The following is a 27,323-nucleotide window of genomic DNA, read 5'->3' as shown; positions in this document are numbered from 1 at the left end:
CTTCTGAATCAGACTTTGAGATTAAGAGCAGAAATACTAGCATTTCTCTATTTAAATTAGCTCTATAATTTCTTGAGAACTGAATAGTTACCAATGTCTTCTAATCCCCTGTGATATATACCAATTACTATAGAACAAACCACCCCAAAGCTTAGTGGCTTACAACAGCATTCATTTTGTTATTTCTCCGGAAATCATGAGAAATAACAAAATGAAAGACCCATGGATCAGTTTTCCTTTTGATCCTATTTATGATTGCTCAGGAAACTAGTAATCTGGGGGCTAGAGGTGGGGGGTCCAAGATAGCTACACTCACCAGTCTGATACCTTGATAGGAAAGGGTGGGCTTAGCCGGGATACGAGGGTGGTGGGGCCAAACTCCTTCCCTATGCATTCTCTCTCAGTGGTGTTCCTTCTTTAGTGGTTTTTCAACATGGTTACCACAAAAAAAAAAAAAAAAAAAAAAAAAAAAAACCTAAACTTTTGTTATAGTAGCTCAGTGTCCTCAAGAAGTATAAAAGCAAAAGCTGCCATGGTGTCTTACCTAGAGCAGCCCAGCATCACTTATGCAGCATTATATCAGTGAAAATAAGTCTCAAGGCTAAGGGAGATCAATTGTGGAAGAGTATGAGTATCAGAAGGCATATTTCATTGACAGCCAGTTGGAGACTAGCTAGTACAACACTTATTTAACAAAGAGTCCAAACACATAATACAAGTGATTGTTCAATTGAGAATGAGTTTTTAAATGGTAAGTCTACTCTTAGCTGAGCAATAAAGTCTAGAATTAGCTACGACAACTGCAAAATGATCAAGTCCCTGCCTTCTTCAAAATAATCTCCTTCATACTTCAAAAAACTCAACACTCCAACCACACTGTCTCTTCAGGCTAAAGAACTTTTCTTTCGGGGGGCTCACTGAAATAGTTAATAATTATAAATAATTAAATGGAAAATATTTTAAAATTGTATAAATTTATAAAACACTACAAAAATTCTAAGTAACTATTCTAGTTAGCCCATAACCTATGATGCTTCATCTTTTGTTGGTGCTGAAAACAATGTAGACAGACTTGGGCAGTTTTCAACTGTCTAAAACAGCTTCTATTTATCCACAATCTCAGAACTTCTACAGTTACTGAAGGCCAAGAATGAACTTTAAAACACAGGTAAAAGTAGTGAGTTATTTATTACTGATATAATAATTTATATTTCATTTTGGGTCTGATGTCAGTAACCTACATTATTTCTAAGGAAAAAAATCTGCATTCTGTTAAACAGCAGGGTAAAAGTAGTACAATCTGTTTTAAATTGTTTGTGAGGAAATCATCCTCACTAGGGTGCACATTCTAGGAAGGAGATAGGTCAAGAAAACAGTCAAAGTGTCATTCACTCTTTTTTAAAGAACACAGGTTTCTAAAGGATTCATAAGAAGTCATATAGAGTTTGGAAGAAAAGTCTACTGTCACAAAAATAATAGCACAATTATTGGGCCCTAACTTCTTCGAGAATTAAACAGCAAGGGGTTATAAAAGCTATTTAAATAAAAGAATACCCAAGAACCAAATAACATGCCCAGGAAACTTCTTGGAGTACTAAGCATGTATTATCAAATTTGATGGAAAGGCAGAAATAAAGTGCTTGAGGAAGATATCTCATATCATTGGGTATTTTTAAAGTACCAGAAACAAATCTACAAGTAGGCCAACTTGCTGCACTGTATCTAGACTAAGATTAGCAAGAAAAAGGAATGTTAAACAGTGATCCTTGGGAACAGTCTTGCAGGATAATCACAACTCACAGGTCACTCTGCTTATTTTTACTTGTCTTACTAGAATACAAGCTTCTTTCATGCTAAAACTATGAAAGGATAGTAAAACCTAGCACTCATGGTTTAATGAAAATTTGAAAGAAATTTTATCTGGAAAGGTGACAAATAAGATGGAAAAATAAGTATTTATAAACTTCAGAATTCTGTCCAAGAGCTAGAGAAAGATAAGAATGTTCAAAAGAAAGGAAAAAAACATGATTCCTGCCCCTGATGAGTTTTTGCTAGAATTTATACAGTCAACATAAATGTGTTACTCTATTGCTACTGAAGTAATAAAGTTCTATAATGTCTTCTGCCCTGCAGATAAGTATAGAATCTTTATTAAAAGAACTATAATGTGGGAAGAGAGGCATTCACATGTTAAATGTTTATATGGTTAAATGCTTAAGTTTTGTAACTATAAATCAAAAGTAATAGTGAGGGATATGTGCTGAGGTCTCTCCCACAGGTAACATTTAAGCAGAGACTTGAAAGATAAGGATCAGCCAAACAGAATGATACCTTTCAAGCAGAGGAAATAGCTTGGTTGTCAGCACATGAGCAAACCTGATCTGTCCAGGGAGCTGAGACCAAAATAGTAGTAGCCTTCACTAACGACTTACTGAATAAAGCAAGTTCTGTTCGAAGTGAAGGGTGAGCAGATCTGTATTAATATAAGATGCTACACTAGGAATTCACTTTCTTGAGGTTCATCAGGATCTAGAGTTTTACAACTTAAGTTAAAAGAGGAAAAACAGAGTAAGTACTGAAAGTACTGAAAAACCATTAACGTTCATCTGTTTCAAGTCAGTCCATTAATCTCTGAGGCGGCACAAGGGGAGAAAGACAGAAGGAAATAGGACATTTACGCAAAAGGAAATAGCAGAGAACTGACTTCTGCTTTATAACTGCTTAGCCAGTTTTTTCCACATTCATATACCCACTTCATCTTTACACATAACTATACATACATATTTGTCACACATTACTAACATTGCCCAACTTCACAGATACTACTAAAAGGTCTTTATTTCTTAAGAGACTGTTTGTATAAGGAATTAATACTAGTTATAAAAGATAAATAAGACAAAATGTAGCTGATCCAACAAAAGAAGTCACAGATGTTCCCTAAACTTTGATCTTAAGTATTTACATACACTTTATGACTGTCCAATCAGAAACACAAGATATGAATAAGTCAACTAAAAACAATTAAAAAAACCCAAGCCTCACTTTTCATTTCAAACAAATAAAAAATTTAAAGTAGACCATGCCAGGATTGTAAACAGTTTGAATTTCCAACCACAGAGCATTGCTGAAATCAATCATGGCAATATAAATAGTATGTAAACTCTTTGAGTTTTTACAAATAAGTTGTAGAAGTATCTTAAACGACCTTGAACAACTATGAGACATTATAAGTATAAACAAAGGATTCTTTTAAACAAACACATAAACACACATACACACATACACAATGATCCCAGTTTAAAAATCAACACATACCCGTACACTTACATATTTACTGAAAACACATAAACCAAAATATTAATGATGGTAACTTCTGGGTGGTAGGCTGGGGGGTTTCCAAAAAGTTTTAACAATATTTTACATTTATAGATGATTTACATTATCTTTGTAAAAAGAAATATTAACAAAAGCTATTTAAAACCTGATGCTATTTTGAAAACAACTGTAGAGAACTCAAGAAAATCAATAAAGATTAACGTTTATAAAGATATGAATTTTTTTAAATCCAAAAAATACATAAATTAAAGAATCAAAAAATAAAATGAGAAATAAGGTGTGAATTAAAGTGATTTTCCTTCATAATAATTAAATTCAAAGAATAAAGACATCTAATTAACATAATCTGATCATCTGAAATCAAAACGAAGAATTAAAAGAATTGCTCTCTCAAGTTATTTCTTTCAAAGGTCTTTCAATTAGATCTAACTAAAGAACTACATAAATCAGTGCAACAATTTTTCAGTATGTGCTTAATAAAAACTCTTACAAGTGGATATTTATATTCTTTAGGTATCAAAACATGTCAAGAGATTTGGAAAGAATAACAAGATAAAGTTTGCAAATAAATAGCTATACGACAGATATAATTCTTCACACACACACACACACACACACACACACACACTTTCCTCAAGAATCTAAGAAAAGAAAATTACTAAAACTTTGCTTTTTCCCACTTTTCTCTGACACTTAAACACTAAACAGTCTGGTGCAGTGGCACATGCCTGTAATCCCAGCAACTAGGCTGAGAAAGGAGGGGTAGCAAGTTCAAGAACAGCCTCAGGAACTTAGTGAGACCCTGTCACAAAATATAAAATAAAAAGGGCTGGGCATGTAGCTCAGCGGTAAAGCACCTCTATATTCAGTTCACAGTAAACCCCGCCCCCCAAAAGAAAAAGAAATACATAAACAAAACCAATGTGGCTTATCAAATTCACAGCGTATGTGAGTAACAGCCATTTTTGCTAATAATAATGCTTGGTAGTAAACATACAGGCATTTTTTCAGCATGATTATGCTGGATTGGAATTTTCAACTACCTCATATTTTCTTCCTCTAAATCCCCTCAAGTAAAAGGTCACAACTGAACTCTATCAATTTTAATACTGCCTTGAGCCTATAATACAACTGAGCAAAACAGTAAAACTAGAACAAAATATCATTATTGATCTACTAATATATTCATATGATACACTATGGCTCATAGATTTCTATTAAAAACTACAATTCTTCAAAAAACATAAGGTAATGAGTCCTACTTGTATTAAATCAAATATAAGCTATAAAGTAATTTATAATTTAGGACAAAATATACTTGCACATAAGAATTCATTTGAATGAGTGAGATTAAAAGAAGCTGTGTGTACACGAGTGTGTATATTTCAGAGCTTGCACATGACTATAAATTCCTCAACTTTCAAGTTTTACACATAAATCTTATCATTCAGGAAGAATAGTATTTGCCTCATAAAAGTTTCATTTAGTTAAACTTCTCAGAGATTAATCTAGTTTTAAAAGCATGTTAACTTTCTACTTTTCTGGCAGGAACTACAGCTGTAAAGGCAAACAATAGATTTTTCAGAACATAAATCAATACTGTTTTAAGGTTCAATCTTACACTGGCAAAAACTAATTTAGTCTACTTGATACCATTAATTTTAAGACAAATCCAAAAGTGTTGACAGTCTTAGACTACAAACCAAGTGACTAATAAAAAAGATGCTACCAAGCAGCATGAGGAATAAATGTACATGATATCCACAAACCCTTGTTAAAACACAAAAGAATGACAATACATAATGAAAGCAAATAAGCTACATTTATAAATGTTAAAATATTATTCATATAAAAACCTATATTTAAGAGAAATTTTACTAAGGTTAATGGTACCAATGAACAAGTTTGCTAGCCCTAAATAATTTCAACTGCTATCATAATTTGTTGTTTATTAAATTATTCATCATGTGTTCATTACATGGTCAAATCTTTAACTGCTTTAGACTATGAATAAAATGTAAAAGTGATACAGACCAAAAAAAAACAGCAAAACACTATATGTACCTTATATGTACATTTTCCTAGACATGGATTACATGATTAGATACACATACCTAAAGTGCTACACCTAGTCTAATATAACACTGCATATGTTGATCAAATCATACATAATGGCAATTTATAAGTGAACTGATGGGAAAGTAAAGAACTACAGATTATTAGGATACTTCAACTGTGATCTAAATTATAAAGTATTTGCAATACAGAAAAAGGACACTTTCTTTACATGAAATATCTAACCAAATGAACTACTAACCATAAAGAGATATTTCTTTAAAAAATATCAACTTTTCCAGAAAAGTCCTAACAAAGATATTCAAGTGAAAGTATTTTTAGGAACTTCCAGTTATATTCTGCAAACACTGGATCACATAATTAGTGAAGGGAAAAAAGCATTTTGAGTTCATCTAAGTTCCAGGCCAGACTCAGAAACTAACCAAGACTGTGTCTCAAAATTTTAAAATAAAGAATTGAGAATGTAGCTCAGTGGTTAAGTGCTCTGGAGTTCAATACCTAATGCAAAATAACAAAATAAAACAAGAACATTGACATGGTTGATATGAACCTTGCCTCAAAAAATTAATTATTCATGGATGAACTAATAAAATCCTATTAGGAATCCATGGATTCCTATCACATTAACGCAGAGCTAAGGGTTCAGACCCTGGACCACAGTAAACCCATGCAGGCACTCGAGGTTCAGCCTAGAAAACCTTCACTGCCACAATGCTCACCTCTACACTCTCAACATTCCCAAACCTATCTGTGTCACACAGACCACAAAGCATTTTTCATCTACTTGTTATTTTCTCTTTGCCTCCTCTTAATCAATTTGACAGAAACTAAAGCACATTCCAAAGACATCAAGCAGAGCTGCTAAAATGAAAAGGAGACAGTAGAGAAGCATGCTTTTGCACTAACCTTTCATGTCCAAAGACATGGATTCAAATATAAATCAAACACTAAAGCTTGGTAGTCACATCCAAAACCCCAGGTGGATATGCATCCTAGTCATAAAATCCTCATAATATGACAAGTTGAAAAATGAAATAGATGGGAACAACATGCAAACTGACTTAAGTTAAAGCCCACAATCAATTTAAATGCTGGGTCATGGACAATGAAAGCTTAGCAAATGCCCAAATGCCTGACCTTTTAATATTTTCACAAATCTATTCAAACAGAAAGATACTTTGCTACTAAAACTAAATTAGGGAAATTTAGAAACAGTAAAGAAAAGAATGAGGAAGATGGGGGGAGAAGAATGTATTTCAATATTCACTTTGTCCTGTTCAAAGTCTAAAAACCTAAGTTATAAAAACAAGACCTAAATTGATACTATTCTGTTTCGTTTCCTTTTCTCATATTCACTTTTTCTCAAAGAAAACTAAGCATATTCATAAAACTACTAGAAAAGTTAATTCCATTATAATCATTCCAAAAGTATTTGACTTCTGAAAAAAATGTCACGCTTGGAAAGCAGTTTCTAAAACTTGTTATTCATATTGTAGTTAGAATTCAACTTCCATAGCTGAGAAATAAATCAGAGCAAGAATATTAAGTCCAGCTTGGAGTTGAGGTTCTTTGCTTAATAATTATCTAATAACATCTTTTCACAGGCCATTTAAATAGTTAATCTTCATTTCACAGTCCTCTTGTCTCATTACCCCTAGGCAACCAAGACTGAAGCAGTCTAAAACTTAATAAACTTTCCCATATTGCAGTTTGAAAATTGTCACTAAGCTATTTATTTAGGCTCAGGGGTGCAATGCAGAGTAACTATGCTTTGCTATTATTAAGATTTATGTATACCTTTTACTCTTAAACCAAATGTCTTCTCAACAATTATATATACTCATAGTAAATTCACTGGCTGGAAAATCAAAATGTGAGAAAAAATAAATCGTTCAGTTCTAACCATTTAAACTTCATATATTTAAATACTCACTTTTTCTTAAAATGGCAGTATGAGAAATATAAGATTACATCTATAATCTGTTTATTTTGTAAAAAATGAAGAATGGGACATACAAATTCCTTCTCAGTTTTTAAAAATTATACACCAAAGACAGTGTCAAAAATGTTTCTAGGAAGAGTGTCAAGCTAACTGAACAAACATTTTTCAATGTGTAATCAGAAAACTAAAAAGCAAGAGAGGCAGAAAGTGTATGCCCTCATTATTGTGGCACAATTTTAAGAAAACAATATCAGACGAGATCAGGCGCGTTCAGGGTGGTATGGAAGGATAGTCAAAACTCTGACTCATGATACAGTGTTCTTTGCACATAAATTGCTGCCTAGCGTCCAAGCTACCAATATCACCAAACCTAAGTGTGTTAGTCAGTTTTGCATCGCTGTGACCAAAAATACCTGACAAGAACAACTTAGAGGACAGAAAATCTATTTTGGCTTACAGTGTAGTCCATGGTTAGCTAACTCCATTGGTCTGGGTCAAGGTGAGGTAACACATCATAGTGGAAGCACTGCTACATTCATGGAAGCTAGGAAGCAGGAAGAGAGGAAAGAGGTCCAGGGAAGACGAATCCTTCAGGACATGCCCCTAGTGGACTAGCTCCTCTAGCTATGCCCCTATAGTTATTAGTCCACTCAAACCAGGATGAACTGATTAGGTTTCAGTTCTCATATTGTGATTTCTTCACCTTTGAACATATCTGCGTTAACACAGGAGATTTGGGGGGACACCTCCTATCCAAACCATAGCACTAAAACACTGATTTTAAACACAGTTCTTCAATAGCAGCAGGGATATAATAGGTGCTAAAACCTCTAAAGCATGACCAGTTGCTGTATTGAGAAAAATGGAATATATTAGCCCAAAGTACTAAGAAATTGTTTTGTTCAAAGAAGGAGCAGTTCCTTAACAATGCTAAACACAGGATCCATTTTTTCCCTTAAGTAATTACAGCTTTGCTGGTTTCTATTTAGCCTTTGGGGAACATAAGTTAACACCAACACAAGCTGTTGGTGCTTAGTAAGCTCTGAAGTCTCCATTCCATTCAGCAGTTTTTAACTTTTGAAGCACAACTCTATTAGGGAAAAAAGGGGAGAAGAGTGCTAGGTTTCAGTTACCATCAATAAAACTGCAAAATGCTTATCATCATTAAACTTTATACCCATTTTAAAGATTTACACGTTAATAAAGACTTCCCTGAAAATGGATAACCATTCTGAGCAAAACAAGTAGCACATGAATTTTAATAACTATCTCTTGAAAAAGTGGAGCCCAACTTGTTATACTCCAAAGATTTTGATAATTATTAGTAACAATTAATAAAAACATTAAGAAGACTTCTTCCCAACACCTCAATTAGCTCTATTTATGCTTGGTGATCATTTCTAGAGTTGCTAATGTGTACAAGTAAATAAAAGCATAAATATGAACCAATATACCTCTTAAGGATTACTGCTTCAAACACGAACACATGGATCATTATCAAGTCTCACCTTTTTTCTACTAAAAAAGTTAGAGGCTAAAAAATGAGAAATAGCTAACAATGCTATCTATACTGGAAAACCAAAAGTCTAATTTGAACAAATTCAGATGATTATACTATACATACTGATGTTTGAAAAATATCAGTTTTAAAAACTAAAATTTGAACCTTCCATCGAAAATCAGGAATGTGAACAAGTCCAAATAATTTTAAAAAATAGGTAAAGTGGACAAATTGCATTATATACAGCTTTACATTTGACTGTCCATTACTCTTCAAATTTAGAATTTTATCCAAACTATGAAACATAATAGAGCCTGCAAAAGAAAATTAAAGACCTTCTGTTTCTTTAATATAGTCCATATTGCTCTAGTATTTAAGATTTAACCTTTTTCACTTTTTACTGACTGACAGGCTACAAATGATCTGAATCTAGTAAAAAGTCTTAATATTCAAGGTTTATAAAAGTCACAAAGAGTAGTTTAAATAAAAGTTCATTGACAAAATAAACTCTTAAAGAGAAAGTATACATGAAAAGCTTATGAACTTTCCTGTATGCCACGTAAGAATGCAAACAAAATCTCAAAGTGAGTAACTGAAGTGAATATTAAATTTTATTTATTTAAACATAGAGAAAGGAGGTTGGCAATAGTATACTGGTCAATATACTTATTAGGTTGCAAAAAATATCAAATTTTCTTAAAAGAGTAATACAGAAAATGAACATCATAACAAAAAATTTTATGTTAAAGAAAACAGCCAAGCCAAAGAAAGTATTCTTCATAATCTAATGACTATTAGATTATTTTTATATGTAAGGACAGGCAACAGGCTGTTAATAGTTGACACTGAAACTTTCTCCAAACATTAGTTATTCATACTAATTAAATTGCAGTGGAAAAATACATGTAAAAATTAAAAGAAAGTCTTAACAAAAGATTAGTAAAAGGATCTTTAAACAGAATCTAACATAGTTCTTGTAAAAGGGGATTCACAAAAAAAAAATTACATTTTTGCAATTTAACAGAACTGAGTCTAGTTTTGTACATTAAAGCAGTCTTGAACAAAAAAACAGAGTAACTCAATCCATTTATGAAGATGAATGTCCTTTTAAATTAGCTAACTCTATAACAAGTTTTCATTTCCCAAAATCCTAGGTATCTCTAATATTTAAAACTTTCATCTTTAAGACTATGTCACCAGAAAAAGTAGGTAGTCATTTAAAATATCACTAGAAGAATCACATTTTCAAATCTGATAAGATTTCAGACAAGAAGTCACAGAATGTATGATTCCATTTGTAGGAAATGTCCAGAACACGAAAGATGCATCAAAACAGAAAGTAGATTAGCAGTTGTCAGCAACCACAGGGAAAAGCAAGTGGGGAGTGACTGCTAAGGAATACATGGTTTCTTTTAGGGTGATTAAAATGTTCTAAAATTATACACTGATGATGATTACACAGCTCAATGAACTGCACACTCTTCAAGAGTGAATTTTATGGTATGTGAATTATATCTCAATAAGACATTACTAAAAAGATTAAATAAAAAAGTCTGATACAATTCATAATGTCATGGTATACTGTAATAGACATCTTTCAGAACATTCCACTTGTTTCAAAATTCTGTTTTATACCTTGGCAAGGCGGCTCATCTGATCTTCTGAGAGAGTACTGCTTGTTCTGCCAGGAGTTTTTGTGGGTTCTGATCCATCTGCTTCCACATTTGGCCAAACTTTCAAGTCATGCATCCCTTGACGAAACATGCTAGGGAAAAAGTGTTCCAGACAGAAGTAAATTAATGCAGTTCATTACAGGAAATTTTACATTCCTAAAAACAAAGAGAATTCTATGCAAAGAAATGCATGGCTTTATTGCCATGCTTTAAGGCCCCAGTTGGTTGGATAGCAATGAACTAAGCAACAAAAATCCATGTAACATTCTTTTTCTCATGACATTCTTTTCTCCTCCAACCAATCAGAACTATTATGGAGAAATCTACAAAGTGAAAGGAGAAAAGGAAGGAAGCATGCATGCTTCATTACTTCAGAGGAGATATTAGAAACAAGAGACCAGATTTCTATTCAACAGAAAAATACTGCATTTAGAATGACTAAAGTAAAAATCTGTAAGGCATATAACTGTTTTCTGCTAGTGATAATTTAGCATGCCTGGGTATGAAGCCCAGTTATGCCATTTATGACAGGCATGACCTTTGATAATTTAAAATAATAACTTCTCGGTACCTCAGATTTTCTCATGTGTAATATGGAATTGATAAAAAATACCTATATCTCACATGGTTATTGGAAATAATTTTAAAAATCATTATTAGCAAAAAGGATCTAGAATAGTAACCGCCACATAATAAGTACACCACAATGGTTCACTACTATGATCCTTTTCACTGTACAGGATAATTTTCCTCCTATCTTCTTTTCCATAAGAGGAACATTCTTAAAAAAATATGAAAAAATAAAAAAAAAAAAAGAGGAACATTCTAAGAGGAAATACTATAGTTGGTTCACTGGTTCATGTTAAAAAAAATTTTTTTTCCAATGTTTACAATTAGAAATTTAGTATATAGTCAGGATTCAGCCTAAGTCTGGCTATCCTGATTTAAAGTGAAAGAACACATGACCTCTCATCAAGCTTCCTTCAAAGAGTTATTAAGAAAATATAAAGCAAAGGTTGCATCAACTCATAAAAAGCTTTAGACAATGTTATGTTTTAATTATGCTACTGTCAAAAGTTTCTGAGTTTGTTTCTCATGAGTAGGCAGAGATGTCCTTGTGTTAGTGTGTTCTCTTTTTATACGTTTTTTTGACCAAGGTCTTTAAAATATAAAGTCTACTCAAACAGCATATTCAACAAAGCTGAAAGAACAAATTTTCAAATACAAAGGAAAAGAAAAAGACTAGAAGTTAGTATAGGAGAACAGGAAATCTAAAGCATTTTGCACAATTTCACATTTAGTAATTTTTTGAAGAATAAAATATTCTGATTCCTTTTCAGTCCCAGTGGCTCAGGAGGCTGAGGCAGGAGGATCATGAGTTTTGAAGCCAGCCTCAGCAACCTGGCAAGGCCCTAAGCAACTCAGTGAGACCCTGAGTACAAAAAAATGGGCGGGGATGTGGCTCAGTGGTTGAGTGACCCTGGTTTTAATCTCAGTCCCCAAAAACAATAAAAATAAAGAAGAAGAAAAAGTCTTACATAAATTTTTACCATTATTATGTTCTGACTAATGGAAAACTTCATAGATATTTTTAGGTAAATTATAATATGTATTATAATATATACAGTAATGATGCCATAATCATTTAGTTTGGGAACTATAAAAGATAACTATAGTCAAGCTTGGTGGCATTTGTCTATAATACCAGAGATTTGGGAGGTTGAGGTTGGAAGATCACAAATTGAAGGCCAGCCTTGGCAACTTAGTGAGATCCTGTATCAAAATAAAAATTAAAACATACTTCAGATAGAGCACTAATCTCCAGAATCTATAAAGAACTCAAAAAACTCTACACCAAGAATACAAACAATCCAATCAACAAATGGGCTAAGGAAATGAATAGACACTTCACAGAAGAAGATCTACGAGCAATCAACAAACATATGGAAAAATGTTCAACATCTCTAGTAATAAGAGAAATGCAAATCAAAACCACCCTAAGATTCCATCTCACCCCAATTAGAATGGCGATTATCAAGAATACAAGCAACAACAGGTGTTGGCGAGGATGTGGGGAGAAAGGTACACTCATATATTGTTGGTGGGGCTGCAAATTAGTGCAGCCACTCTGGAAAGCAGTGTGAGATTCCTTAGAAAACTTGGAATGGAACCACCATTTGACCCAGCTATCCCACTCCTTGGCCTATACCCAAAGGACTTAAAATCAACATACTACAGAGATACAGCCACATCAATGTTCATAGCTGCTCAATTCACAATAGCCAGACTGTGGAACCAACCTAGATGTCCTTCAATTGATGAATGGATAAAGAAACTGTGGCATATATATATATATATATATATATATATATATATATATATATATATACACACACACAATGGAATATTACTCAGCCATAAAGAATGATAAAATTATGGCATTTGCAGGTAAATGGATGAAATTGGAGAATATCATGCTAAGTGAGATAAGCCAATCTCAAAAAGCCAAAGGACGAATGATATCACTAATAAGTGGATGATGACACATAATGGGGGGAGGGAAGGGTTAGAGTTAGAGTTAGGGAGGGGGGCAAGAATGGAGGAAGGACTGTATAGAGAGAAAAGAGGGGTGGGGGGAAGGGAAAAAATAACAATGAATCAAACAACATTACTCTATGTAAATTTATGATTACACAAATGGTATGCCTTTATGCCATGCACAGAGAAACAACATGTATCCCATTTGTTTACAATTAAAAAAAAAAGAAAAGTGGCTGGGGGATATCTCGGCAGGAGAGTGCCCCTGGTTTCAAACCCTAGTACTGCAAAATAAATAAATAAATAAATAAACAAACATCAAAAAAGATAGCTACAAACCTATGATTACAAGAAGATTAATGACCATATCTGTTAGAAAGATTTCTCAAATTGGCAATAGAATTGCTAGTTCTAAGCAACCATATTTTTGACATATTACATAGGCCCAAGTGAAAATGCACTGACTGGTGGTAGAGAATCTCTCAATATTTATTTAGGACAAACATTAAAAAAGTTATAGTACAAAAAATACATATATACATCTTTTATAAAGTTAATTTTCTTTCCCTTTCAACTGAGATAAACATGCAACATAAACAGATCTTCTTACATTAAGCTCTAAGGAACTAGGTACAGTTGAGGTAATAATGTACTGTAAATGAATAGATTTAAATATCTTCACAAGTAGTCAAAGGCTTCCCTTCCTTCTCCCTACCCCCCAGTGAAAATCTGGTTGGATTTAACTATATCAAAAGTAAGCACATTTGGCGGGAAGTCAGTTTACTAAATGACTGAGGTGCCATGGGATGGCTCTGGATAAGAGATTTAAGGACAGGGGATGTGGAAGGTAGGAGTGATGCCAAGGAACTTAAATGATCAAGTGAGCATATTACTTTCTTTTGACATTAATGGAATCTTGCAGAGTTACACAGCCTCCAGGTGGCAAGACAGAAGACACTCAGAGCATCGTGTCCACTTGGGAAATTAAGCCAAATAGACAAGTCAATAGACACAGCACAGCAAGCCTTCCCTCAACTTCAGCAGAGGCCTCAGCAACAGCTGCTCCTGCTGTTCCAGCCTGGAGTGCCAAGCCACTACAGCAGCAACTGCCTTGACTTCAGAATTCACATTTGGAAAAAACATCTGCAAGAGAAATCTGCAGCTTGCTTATGGTACTTTGCCAATTCAGCCTAATGATCAATCCATTCTTAAGCTACTTAGAAATCTCACAAGCTAGATGTTCAAATTAAGGACAATAAGCTATTCTAGCCTTATGCTAAAAGATCAGTCTTTCAATTATTCATTAGACTTCTCCAGGAAGTTCTGGTTCACACTGACTCAAGCATACAAAGCAGATATTAGCAAATAGCAAGAATTGGTAGTCACAAGATTACCAGTACTTTCAAGACCACTTTTCCAAGCTACTATGTGTGTACTAAGACCTTTTAGGGAAAAAGATGAGGGGGCAAATGGTGTTATTACACTACATAAGAAACACCTGACGAAGCTGTGGTCTAAGGCACTTTTCTTTTCAGCCATGAGAACAGTGCTGGCATAAGATACAACCTTTTTGTGTGTACAGTAATGAGAATTAAATCCAGGGCACTCTACCACTGAGCTACATCCCCAACACTTATTCATTATTTTGAGACACAGTCTTGCTAAGTTGCCTAGCCTGGCCTCAAATTTGCACTCCTCCTATCTCCAGCCTCCCAAGTAGGTGGGATCGAAGGCTCAACTATGTGATATAACTTCTGATGACAGGTTGAAGAAAATTAGCATAGGCTTCCTACTGAGACCACTCAGAAGACTCATGTTGTTTTGTCTCCATGGGTGTCAGCAGCGCCATGCGGAGAAGCAGCTGTGCACCCTACTAAGTACTTGAAACATTTAGAAGATCAGATTGTTACACAATTCAAACCTGCACCAGAAGTAATAGGCCTGCCAGGGGACACCTGGCTTTTCTCAACTGCAACCCAGCTCACCTTTGGAGCAAAGCCCCAGGATACAAGGAAGAAGGAATTCTTTTTCTTACATAGGGTTCCTTAGAATCCCTTCTTCTGAAGGGAAGGTCAATATAAGTGCCAGCCTAGGGGGGAACAGAAACTGTTAATCTAGCATTTCTGTACTCCTTCCTTACTGTTCAAGTTATCCAAAAAGACCTAGATTAAAATCTAATGTTATCAATTGAATAACTACCCAACAACCACATAGAAGTTGGCTGGATTAATAAAGAAAATATTGACATAAAATCTCATCTTAACCTTAAACAACTATGAAATGAATATTCTCTTACATCTGACTAGGCACAAACAGAATCATTCTAACAAAGGATCTTTTTCTTTCTTTGCAGGTACTGCATACATATTTTGCAAATCAAAAATAGTTAATATTATTTTGATATCATTTGTTTTCATTAGATTTTTTGTTTCACTTTCTAAAATTTAGTAGCTTAGGGTTCTCATTGTATTTTACTAATACCTATCAATGTTAAGTGATAATGTGGAAAGGATATCAAATTTTCCCTTTAAAATAAATGAAAGTTAAAAAAAAATCTAGGTTAAATAATAATATCAAATAAAGAAGAATATACTTAGTACAGAGATATGACTAGCATTCTTAAAGTAATGAGAAAATGGCTCAAGTATGAGAAACCTGGGTCTAAGTGAAATAATTTCACAGAATCAGTGTGGCTCTCTAACATATCACTTGTATCTGACGTGTTCAGAACATGCAAGAACAGCATGAACTATTTTCAAGTTAGAGTTAAGAGAAAACTGATAGTTTTCCAAGATTCAAAGTCTTACTTTAATTAATGACAAAAAAAATTGATAAATTTAAATTTGACTCCCAATTACTGCTACTACCTTTATGAAAATCTTTGGGGTTCAATTACCTTTTTAAGCAAAATAAGTACTATTGATTTGTCTTTCAGATACACTTCCAGTTTGCTTTAGATGGGATGTAATGGACATTTTTCTTTTCTGAGATATGCATAGAATAACAAATACAGAGGAAAGCAATAAAAGAAGAAGAGAGTATGAAAAGAACTACATGTATAAGTCATATAAATAGACTACTAAGACAAAGAATAACAATGTTTCTCAAAATGTGGTCCACAGCCTACCTTTCAAAGAATCACCTGGGACCTCAAACTTACTGAATTAGTGACTGAAGGAACTTCCTCTAGTAAGCTTTCCAAATGATTCCTGTTTATAATTGACTACTACTGATAAAATGTATGTTTCAAAAACTTGCCAAAGGCCAAGTGAATAGTGCCAAGTATGTCATTCTGAGAAATCACTATTTAGCTTTAGGCAGGTCATTCTGTTACATTTCTATAGTCTAGCAAGAAAAACTCCTTGAAATTAGATCCTAAGTTCATCTAAAATGTACACAAGTATTAAAACAGGGGTTTTTATACAAACCTCCAGTGGATACTCAAGAAGATAAATCACCCGTATAGAACCCAGAAGGCAAAAACTAGAGATCGGCTATTTCTCAAAAACATTTAGCCACTAAAGGTAATAAAGTGTTTTACACTTTTTTCCTGTGGCAAGCAAACCTTTCCTAGTAGACAAAAACAAAAAGGAGTAATCACTCCACAAAAAGGAACAAAACTGATTTAGTAATATGTCCATTCTGCTGTAACAAAATTTTATGAAAAAGTACACTTAAAAACTGGAAGTTACAATGCTTCTAATTATGTCTCAAGTATTATTTCTGTATGGATTTCAATAACAAATATCTCTAACAGCTACACTGAACTAAAATAAATACCCATTAATAAGTAATCAAGCTATTCTTCATGTAATTACATCTAGATTTTATTCATGAGTTGAAGCCATTCTTACACACCCTATTTCTGGATAGAAAATTTCAACATTATAAGCACATCGATACTTTCCTCAATTAACAAAAAATTCAACTAAGATGTGTAAACAAAATAACAATGAGTTTTATTTTTAAACTGAGAAAACAATATTAAAATTTACTTGGAAAAACAAATTTGGAGACTATCGAGATATTTTAAAAGGAAGACTAATAATGACTATCTCTACCTAATATTAAACATTTTACAATATTATTCAAAACTGACAAAACAGCACAAAGTAATGATAGCTAATATTTAATGAGTCCACTATAACATTTATTAAATACAGATACATATTAGGTAACATAGAATATATAAATATATTCATTAAACCCATTAAATGTACTTAGTAATATATAATGATCAAAAACTAAAAAGTGGGTATTGATGTTTCATTTTACAGATGAAGAGATTGAGACACAAGGAGATTAAATAATTTGTCCAAGGATACACAGATATTAGACACAGACACTAGGCTTTAAAGCCAAATAATCTATTTCTACAACTTACTTTTCTCACAACTACACAATATACTATATCTCCCTGCTCTTAAGACTCTATTTACTGTCATGAACTGAGTAGCTTAATCCCAACACCCCATTCCACCATGGTGTTCTACTTCAGCTTGGGTCCAGAGCTATGGAGTCAGCTGACCATGGACTGAACTTCTGAAACCATCTACAATGGGAGGATACAACAGTAAGGCCCTCAGCACTGTACCATGCCCTTGAACTTCTCTGACTCCAAAATTATCAAGACCAGTGTCCAGATCCATCTTCAATCTCCTGTCCCAAAGGAAGCACTGAAGAAAAATGTCCCAAAGAGGTTAAGAAATTGTCAAGATCCACAGATAAATCCAGATCCAGAGGAGACCAAGTTTCTCTATTACCCCAAACTTCTATAGCATATTGGCCACCCTCGACCTACCAGAACCCAATAAAATGTTCCAAGCAACCATTAAAAAAAAAGACTTTAGCACATTAAAAAATGAATTTATATACTCAATCAAAAGATGGTTTATGAACTAAAGAACATTGGGACTATACAAACCATTTCTTTTGGGTTTTATTTTTTTACAAGCTTATTTGCATTATCTATCATTCCTTTCAGAAACATAATTTCAGATTAATCAAACATAAACATGAAGGAATAAAGCAGAGCAGAAGGGAAAAAAAACCTTAAATGGGGAAGAACTTTCTAAAACATGAAATTCATAGATTAAAAAGAAAGCAAACCTGATAAATTCAATTAACATAGGAATTTAAGATTCATAAATAGTAATCAAACATACAGTAATTCAAAAGAATAAACCTAAAAGAAAAAAACAGTACTTGCAATGTAATACACAAATGACTAATTTCATGCATCTACAAGGACTCATATCAACACAAAAATGACAACTTGAAACAAAATGCAAAGACTCTTATGGTATGTGAATTATCTCTATTAAAAATGAGCAAAAGGTACCAAAAAGCAACTTATATAAAACAAATACAATCAAGAAACACCAAAATATGATTGTACCCATTTATATTTACTGATGTACAAAATAAGGAGATGGGTAACTTTAAAATGAACAAAAATTAAGACATCTGGTAATACAGACAATTAAAGTACACATCATTTTGCCCTGAAAGGATACGAAATTACTGAATGAGTCTGGACTAACTTGTCTAACAAAAAGTAAAGAAGCAGCTACTAATGACCACTATTGTAATGTTGAAAGGACATGGGGTCCACTTGAAGGGGCTACTACTGACCAATGGGACATTGTGAACACTATATAGAAAACAATGGACTAAAACAATATCCAAAATGTTTAAATTCAAAAAAGTTCATGGCAAAACACAAAGAAACCATCATTCTCACCTTTTCAGGTTACTAGGGTAAAGCCAGGCACAGTGACACACACCTATTTATCCAGGAATTTGGAGGCTAAAGTAAGAGGATCCCAAGTTTGAAGCCAGCCTCAGCAAGTTAGCAAGGACCTAAGCAACTTAACAAGACTCTGTCTCAAAATAAAAAATAACAAGGTCTGAAGACAGCTCAATGGTAGGGTGCCCCTGGGTGCAGTCCCTACGTTCCTCCCACCACCAGCCCATAAAAATGCTACTAGGGCAGCAACTCAATATTCTTAAAACTTGTAAATGGGAAAATAAATTCAACCATTTGTCTACCTCTCCTGTATGAACAATGTACCTATATAACTAAATACTGGATGATGAACAAAGTTCTTAGGAAAAATTCCAAACTATAAAATGCAGAAAAAATAACAGAAATGATGCCAATTTTCTAAAAACCAAAAAGTGATCCCTCTCTCCAAGGGAAAAAGGAATAGAGAGCTGGGGGTGTAGCTCAGTAGTAGAGCACTTGCCTACCACGTGTGAGATCCTGGGTTCAATCCCCAGTACTGAGGGGAGAAAAGAAAGGTTCAGTAGCACACGCCTGTAATCTCAGTGGCTTGGGAGGCTGAGGCAGGAGGACAGTGAGCTCAAGGTCAGCCTCAGCAATATAGCAAGACCCTGTCTCAAAATAAAAATGGGCTGCAGATGTGGCCCAGTGGTTAAGTGCCACTGGGTTCAATCCCTGGTACCAAATTTTAAAAAGAGAGACTTTTAAGACTGAGTTGTTATTTTTTTTTTAACAATAAACTACTGGTTATAAGTTTCTTCTAAAAATTTTATCAACTTTTCTATAATATCATTACCATCAATAGCAAATTAATACTTAAAAATTAAAAAGCCTTTGTATCTTCCTGTCACTATTATAACAAAGCAGGAAAACTCCATAACAAAGAAGTTATAGTAAATATCAAATAGTCTTTTTTCCCCAAAAGCAGTTTTATTTCCCGAAAACATCTACTTTCTATTAGAAATCAGATCACCAGCCAGGCACAGTGCCATACACCTATAATTCCAGCAGCTTAGTAAGATAAAGCAAGAGGACAGCAAGTTCAAAGCCAAACTCAGCAACTTAGTGAGGCCCTAAGAAACTTGGTGAGACACTGTCTTGAAATAAAAAATAAAAAGGGCATGAAATAAAAAGTAAAAATAAAAACCCAGTGGCTAAGCACCCTTGAGTTCAATCCTCAGTAAGGGGGGGGGGGGGGGTTGTCACATTACCAATAACTAACATTAGAATAATATATATGTTTTCTTAATTAATCTATCTGCATATCCTGTAGGAAGCACATGAAATTCAGTCTCAAGGAAGATGAAATCCTACGTTCCTAGTTCTCACGCAGAGAATCAGATGGCATAAATAATTAAAATCCTCCAGAAATGAAATGAGCTAGAAAGCTACACTATTCCTACAGATTAGAGAAACAGAATACTTACCCATATTTTCCAAAGAGTGAAACGGTCGTTCCTCCTACAGGCACTGCTTTTCCTGGTCCATACACATCCCATATGGTCAGGGCCACTTGTGCATTCCTGGGCAGGTCAGGGTATTTCACAGGCAGTTTGAGCCACTCATTCCAGCTGTAGAAAAAATGTTGTCATAAACACATACACACAACCAAAATGACCAAACCACATCCACATGTCACTGTACAGCATCCACTACCTTTATAAAAAACAGCTACAAGCTTGCTCTAGTCAGACACGTAAAATCTTATGCAAGGGTTTTTTTTTGTTGTTGTTGTTCAAGTTTTATTTCATTAATACTGATTCCACTTAGATATTAGTGCTTTATGTTTTCAAAGCATGTTGGTATGTATTATCTCACAAAGGAAAGTTTGTTCATAATACACTAATAACAGTTCTTTTATCTTATTCTATATTTGTTTTTCTGAACTTTCTCCTGCATTTAAAATGGTTTCATTTGACAAGTTCTACTCCATTAGGCAGCAGATGGTTTTCACAAACCAATACCCAGAAGACACACAGAATCCTATTTCTCTGTTTACTCAATTATCCTCAAAGGAACTTACCTCAGTCTAGGTCAAATACATTTGATTGGGCAAAAAATGATCAGAATTTGCAAAAACTTAAGGAACACATCACTGTTATGCACCATATAAATTTGAGAACTTCTAGGAAAAGTTGAAGATAACCATCAATTTTAAGAAGCAAAAAATCATTAAAACATTCTCTTCAATAACGTTCTGAAAAAAATAAACTTCATACTTAAGAAAGCCATTATCTCTATAGATAAGCTTAAATATGAATTAATTACTACATGGTAGAGTAGGCTGAAAAGAAAAATACTAAATAGAACCATCTTTTGCCACTAACCAAGAAGTTAATGAACTCTGGCTAAAACTAAGGAAAGCTGGACATGGTGGACCAGTCTGTAATCCCAGCAACCCAGCATCTTGGGAGACTGAGGAAGGAGAATCGCAAGTTCAATTTTACACTCAGCAACTTGGGAAAATCCTGTCTCAAAAATAAAAAATAGAAAGGTCTGAAGATGTGGCTCAGTGGTGAAGCATTCCTAGGTTCAATCACCATAATGAATGCAAGAAACAAATTAGAAAGAAAAATCAGTGAATATTCAAACTGAACTATGAAATGACTCACCTCTATTTCTGTTCTTTAATTTCTAGGAGACAATGCTGAAGACCAAATGATCATTCACCTCAAACCTTGGCTATTCAACTCCTTGCCCCCAAAACCTCTTTAAATCAAAGTAATTCCACTTTAATCTGTTTAACATATTGGGTTCCTGAACAACAGTTCTTGTGAAGAAAACAGGCCTACAGATGAAAAGTTTGAAAACTGCTCTAAATATTCTACAACTTAGGAAAAGATCTAGTCAGACACCAAAAAGCTATTTTGAATATCATTTTGTTCTCTTCTTCCCCATGTCATTCCTTCCTTAATCCTTAACCTTTCCCAATATCATATAAAATGGATCAACAAATAAATGAAAAAATGTTAACATCTTTAAAAATTAGAGAAATGCAAATCAAAACTACTCTAAGATTTCTTCTCACTCCAATCAGAATGGCAATTATCAAGAATACAAAAAACGATAAATATTGATGAGGATGTGGGGAAAAAGGTACACTCATACATCTACCACGTGCAAAAACAAAACAACACAACACAAAACTTACTTCCATCTTGTACTAAATGCCTTATAAGATGTTCTCACTGGCAAGGCCAGAGGCTTTCCTTCTGCAAAAACTTGACAAGTAACATAAAGATCAGAGCATGTCTCTTGGTACAGCCCTGAAAACTTTAACATGGGGTCTTCTAGGACAGCTTTATAACTCTTTTGTTCTCTCTTCCCTTCCAAACTTCCTCTAAAAGCACAAGAAAAATAATGTGTTAGACATACATTTTTCAAGCAAATATACAAATGCACAATATTAGAAAAAGTTGCAAAGTTTATGCTGTCAAAGTAATCTTAGACTATGAAAGAACATTTTCCAGGTTTATAAATTAAATACAATTATATATGATAAAGTTTTCTGAAAATCATAATATGTCCATGAATATTCTATCCTCATCAACACATTTCTCAATTTTAGGCTTTTTCATCTTAAATCCTGCCACCAACTCTTGCCTGAGTTTTTTTATTCAAGTTGACCACTTATTCAACTACTCTTTCAATAAACGTTCAGTGTAGTAGGCATGGGAGTCCAGAAGTGAAAGACAAAATAAACAATATGGTGTGAGACGAAATGTTAAGTCATAGCTTCTAGAAGAAAAACTTACTTTTGCCTGGATATTCTTTTTATATTCTTTCTATTTTTTTTTTTTAATGATAGACTTATTATCTGACCATTTCTTAAAATTAAAAAATATAGTGTTACATGTCATAAAAGATAATGTGCAGGACATTATTAAAGAGATAGAAGCATTCCTTAGACGTCAAGATTATATCAGATAACGTCCAAACATTTTACATGATCTTTCTTTATTACTTTCACTTATATTCTCATTGTATACGTGAGGAAACAGACTCAAACATATTGTCTAAGGTAATTAAGCAAGCAATAGAGCACCAAAAAAATCCAGGGCAAAGAAGCCAAAGCTAATAATCTTCCCTTTACAGGAAGATAAATAAAGCATCAGAAACACCTAACCTTTTGGGGCAGGGATCTAGGATCTTACACAAATGCCTGAAATAATCCTGAACAACACACAGGAAACGGGAGGAAAAGCGGTAGGAAGTCATTTCAAAGATAAAGAACAGTACATATAGTTGGTCTCTCATGGGATACCCTGCCCAGTACATATAGTTGGTCTCTCATGGGATACCCTGCCCAGTACATATAGTTGGTCTCTCATGGGACACCCTGCCCAGTACATATAGTTGGTCTCTCATGGGACACCCTGCCCAGTACATATAGTTGGTCTCTCATGGGACACCCTGCCCAGTACATATAGTTGGTCTCTCATGGGATACCCTGCCCAGTACATATAGTTGGTCTCTCATGGGATACCCTGCCCAACCTTGGAACTCTGCCATGAATCCCAGGAAGAAGGCTCTCCCCAGATGAAGTGCCTCACTCAGCCTTGGAATTTCCAGTCTGCACAAATGGCAGTGAACATAGTTTCAATTCTATGAAAATTTCACACCAAAATTCCTCTGTGTGGAAGGGTGATCTCCATCTATTCATCAGTTTCTGGTCTCAGTTATGAAGTAATCACCTTTGGGAACCATTTTACCACCACTACCATTGTCTTCATCCTTAAGAGACCCAGACTTTACTGTGTACTGTTGTTTAACAGACTATTCTTCATATTATCAGATGTAAACAACGCTTTGATGTTGAACTTTGGTATGTCTTGTATTTGTCTCATTTATTCCAGTGAAAGCACATATCACATTGAATAAAAATTGCTTCCTTAATGCTTAAAAACAAGAAATAAACAACAACAAAAAACAGCACATACAAAAGCAAATGCAAACTGGCAATATGGTGTGGGGAGATGCAAGTTGTTTGGTATAGGTAAAGCATAAAGCTATGAGGAAGAAGGTAAAAATGAATGAAAAGTAGGAGCTAGACAGTAAATATACGTAACTTTCAAATTCACAAAAGGAACATTTAAGAACCTGTTAAGCCAGGTGTGGTGACTTAAGCCTGTAATCCCAGCTACTCAGGAGGCTGAGGCAGGAGGATCTCAAATTGAAAGCCAGCCTCAGCAACTTAGCAAGGTCCCAAGCAACTCAGTGAGACCTTGTCTCAAAATAAAAAATAAAAAGGGCTAGGGATGTAGCTCAGTGGTTAAGGACCCCTGGATTCAATCTCTAGTATGGGGGGAAAAATACTGTTAACTGAAGTGAGAAAATAACATAATCAGATTGTATTTATACTTTTGGCATTAAACATAAAAACATACAAACTAGAGGGGTAAGACTGAAAGTGAGAAAAATTAGGAGACCTGCCACCAAATGGTATCCTACTACTGGAGCAGTAAGACAGAAAAAGGAGAATGGAACAAAGAAGTTTAGCAGTCAGATTTAAAATATCTTGCTGAGTGACACAACAGAGACTGTAAGAAAGGATTATCATTAAGACTCAGCTTGTCTTAACAAAATTGGATCATGGTAACAATCACCAAATAGAAAACACAGGAAGATTATAGTTAAGACAGGTAAGTAAATGATAAACTCAGGTTTGGACAAGTTGTTTTTTTTTTTTTTAATAGTGCTTTGGGACAGCTGAAGTGACCATGTCCTAAGGGCACTGAGAAAATGTATTTATTACATGATGCGGACATTCAGCCCCTTGAATAACAAATATGCATAATATTGATTAAAAATACACAAGAAGCCAGGCATGGTTACTCACACCTGTAATCCTAGGAGGCTGAGGCATGAAGATCAAAAGTTTGAGTTTAGCCTCAGCATCTTAGGGCCCTGAGAAACTTGGTGAGACTGTTTCAAAATAAAAAATAAGAAGGTCTGGGAATGTAGCTGCCGGGGTTCAATCCCCAGTAACAAAACAAAACAAAACAACCACAATAACAACAACAACAACAAAATAAATGTTTACTGATTATGAATTATATTGTGATTAATAATCCAATAGCTTCAAAAATAGTTCTATACATCTACCTTTTAAAAACATGATTTCCAACTCTATTCCCTATTATTGTATCAAATCCATTACTCTCATTTCAAGATGTCATGCTACTGAGGTTAACTGTAAACATAGCGCCCCAAATTTCTCCCGCAAGATGTTTTCTCCTATCTTCATGGTCCCTTTGCAACTGAAACTCTCATCTTGGACATTCTCACAACGCCCCTGCCTTAATGTCAGACTGCCCAAAGATTCAATCTATGCTTCCATCACCTTTAATGCCGTAATACGGCACTCATGAGCTCATCTTACTCTCAACCATCACATCTAACATGTCCATCTCTTCAAAATTGCTGCGGTCTCTATTCTACCCTCCAACCCTGTTGTTTTTTTTTGTTTGTTTGTTTGTTTTTGTTGTTGTTGTTGTTGTTGTTGTTGTTGCTGCTGCTGTTTGCGAGGAGTATTAGAGATCAAACCCAGGGCATCATGCACGCAACCTTAAACTCTGCTCTAAAGTAAAAATTTTCCACTTATTTATGGCGGGAAGACGACTTCACGCCTTGAATTTTTCATGAGTAAAATTAGGAAGTAGTAACTCCTCAAAAAGTTGAAAAGCAAAATGCTTTTAAGACTGTAAACACTGTGGAAGTTAGAGCTTGTTCCCATCCCTCAATATCTTATGGAAACCAAGTCAAACTTTCTCTCACAGGGCCCCTCATAATCCGCTCTTGGGTTCCCTGGCCACAATCCTCCCGGTTGCCCCCAGTACTGATCTTCACGAAAGTCACCATCTTCTGTTCCAGTCCCTTGTCTCCTACAGGGCCCTGCTTCCCCTTCCCTACACCCTAACAATCCCACTCCCTGTTCCCAGGGTGCTCTTACATCTTAAGCTGCACGTTGATGTCTAGGTCACAACTGTAGATATAGTGGAACTTCTCTGCTTCGCCCATGATAACCTCAGTAAAAGCACAACCTGAACCGGGAAGCGAGGCAAAGGAAAGACGCCAGAATTGAACCACTTGATTTTCACTACACAGGTGCTTCCGGTTCCGCCCCTCCCCCTCAGGCTACCAATCACTGCCTGAAGCGCATACTAACGCGCCGGAACTTCCCTCTCAAACGTTGCCTCTGCGCATGTGCAAACTTCACCCACCATCTTGCTTAAGGGTAAATAGAATGCCGGAAACACAGCCTATCCGGTAACATTCCAGTCTTCCTGTCTTGACAGGATCTTTTCTTTTTTTAAAGAAACAGAAGTCATTTGAGCTTGCGCTGTACCTAGAAACAATCTAAAACGAAATTTGATTCCAAAATCATGGGAACAACTTTCATTGCATATCAAATGGGGAACAACCACAAAAATTAGCATTTTTCCAAGTTTAAATTCCACCTTCTCATAAATGGAAGATTTGACCACTAATGTGCAGTCTCAAGCCAAGATTTTCTCTTTTCTATTGCAAAGAGTACAAGAAAAGATAAAAAACAAAGCAACGTGGATTTTATTCTTGCTACTACTAAGATTTATGGTACTTTGGCCAAAGTGCCTAAGTGTATTCGGATTCAAGGTAGCTACCTTTCAAGACCCGACACTACTTAGCAATTATAAAACCTCAGTAGTAACTTCAGTACACAGATCTCTGAGTTCTCCAAATTCCTATAATGCTTATTTTGTAATATTTAATATAATCCGAAATTGTAATTTTCATTTCCAATTTCATTTAATACTCTGAAAACAAGGATAGTATGCCATGTATATTTTCCCCCTCAGAGCTAATATGTTTCTCAATTAATAATTCCTATATATTATTACTGATGACATTGAAAGTCTCCAATTTCTAAATGACTTATTTTAAGAAAGACATTATCCAAGTATGTGTAAAGTAGAGTAAATAGGATATTGAGGAATCAGGAAAAGAAGAGAGAAAGATTTTTTTTTTTAAAAATACCCTTTCAGAGGTAGGTTGAACTATTTAGCCTGGAAAGGAATAGAAGTGGATAATGCACAATATTTTGCTTAAAGATTCTTCCCAAAATTACTTGTTGAAGTCATAAAATGATGCAAGCTGACAAAAGAAAAATGTGATGATATTCTATAATTGAAAGTTATAAAAGAGAATATATTTGATTTGTTCCTTAAAATAACTACCTCCAAATGATTAATTTATGTAAAATGTAATTTCAACAAACAATAAAAAATGAAATTTCTAGTAATAAGAGTGTGTAACAATAAAACAAATTGTCACAAGTGCTCTGTTTATAATTTCAGCAGGGAGTGTGAGGTTTGATCTGAAACAGGTTCTCAAACTTCAAAAAAGTCTTGACTGTAAAAAGAACTAAATTATCTAATTAGAGTCCTAACTTAAATTAGTTTCATTATAATGTTATTTAGTGTATAAACTCAA

The 27,323-nt window shown here is 34.4% G+C and overlaps 1 protein-coding gene across 1 annotated transcript in view; it reads right to left on the bottom strand.

The window, feature by feature from the left end:
- PIK3C3 (phosphatidylinositol 3-kinase catalytic subunit type 3) overlaps window positions 1-25,953 on the bottom strand; it is a 124,537-nt gene extending 98,584 nt beyond the window's left edge. The window contains exons 1-4 of the mRNA XM_079109347.1: window positions 25,804-25,953; window positions 22,003-22,191; window positions 20,279-20,422; window positions 10,491-10,620 (exon numbers count right to left, since the gene is read on the bottom strand). Of these exons, the coding sequence (XP_078965473.1) occupies window positions 10,491-10,620; window positions 20,279-20,422; window positions 22,003-22,191; window positions 25,804-25,871 (531 nt within the window). The 5' untranslated portion in view covers window positions 25,872-25,953. The remainder of the gene's footprint in view (window positions 1-10,490; window positions 10,621-20,278; window positions 20,423-22,002; window positions 22,192-25,803) is intronic.
- Between the last annotated feature and the right edge of the window lie 1,370 nt (window positions 25,954-27,323).

Source organism: Sciurus vulgaris (assembly GCF_902686455.1).
Source record: "Sciurus vulgaris genome assembly, chromosome: 13".
Classification (NCBI taxonomy): Eukaryota; Metazoa; Chordata; class Mammalia; order Rodentia; family Sciuridae; genus Sciurus; species Sciurus vulgaris.
This window is presented reverse-complemented; position numbering and strand designations above follow the sequence as displayed.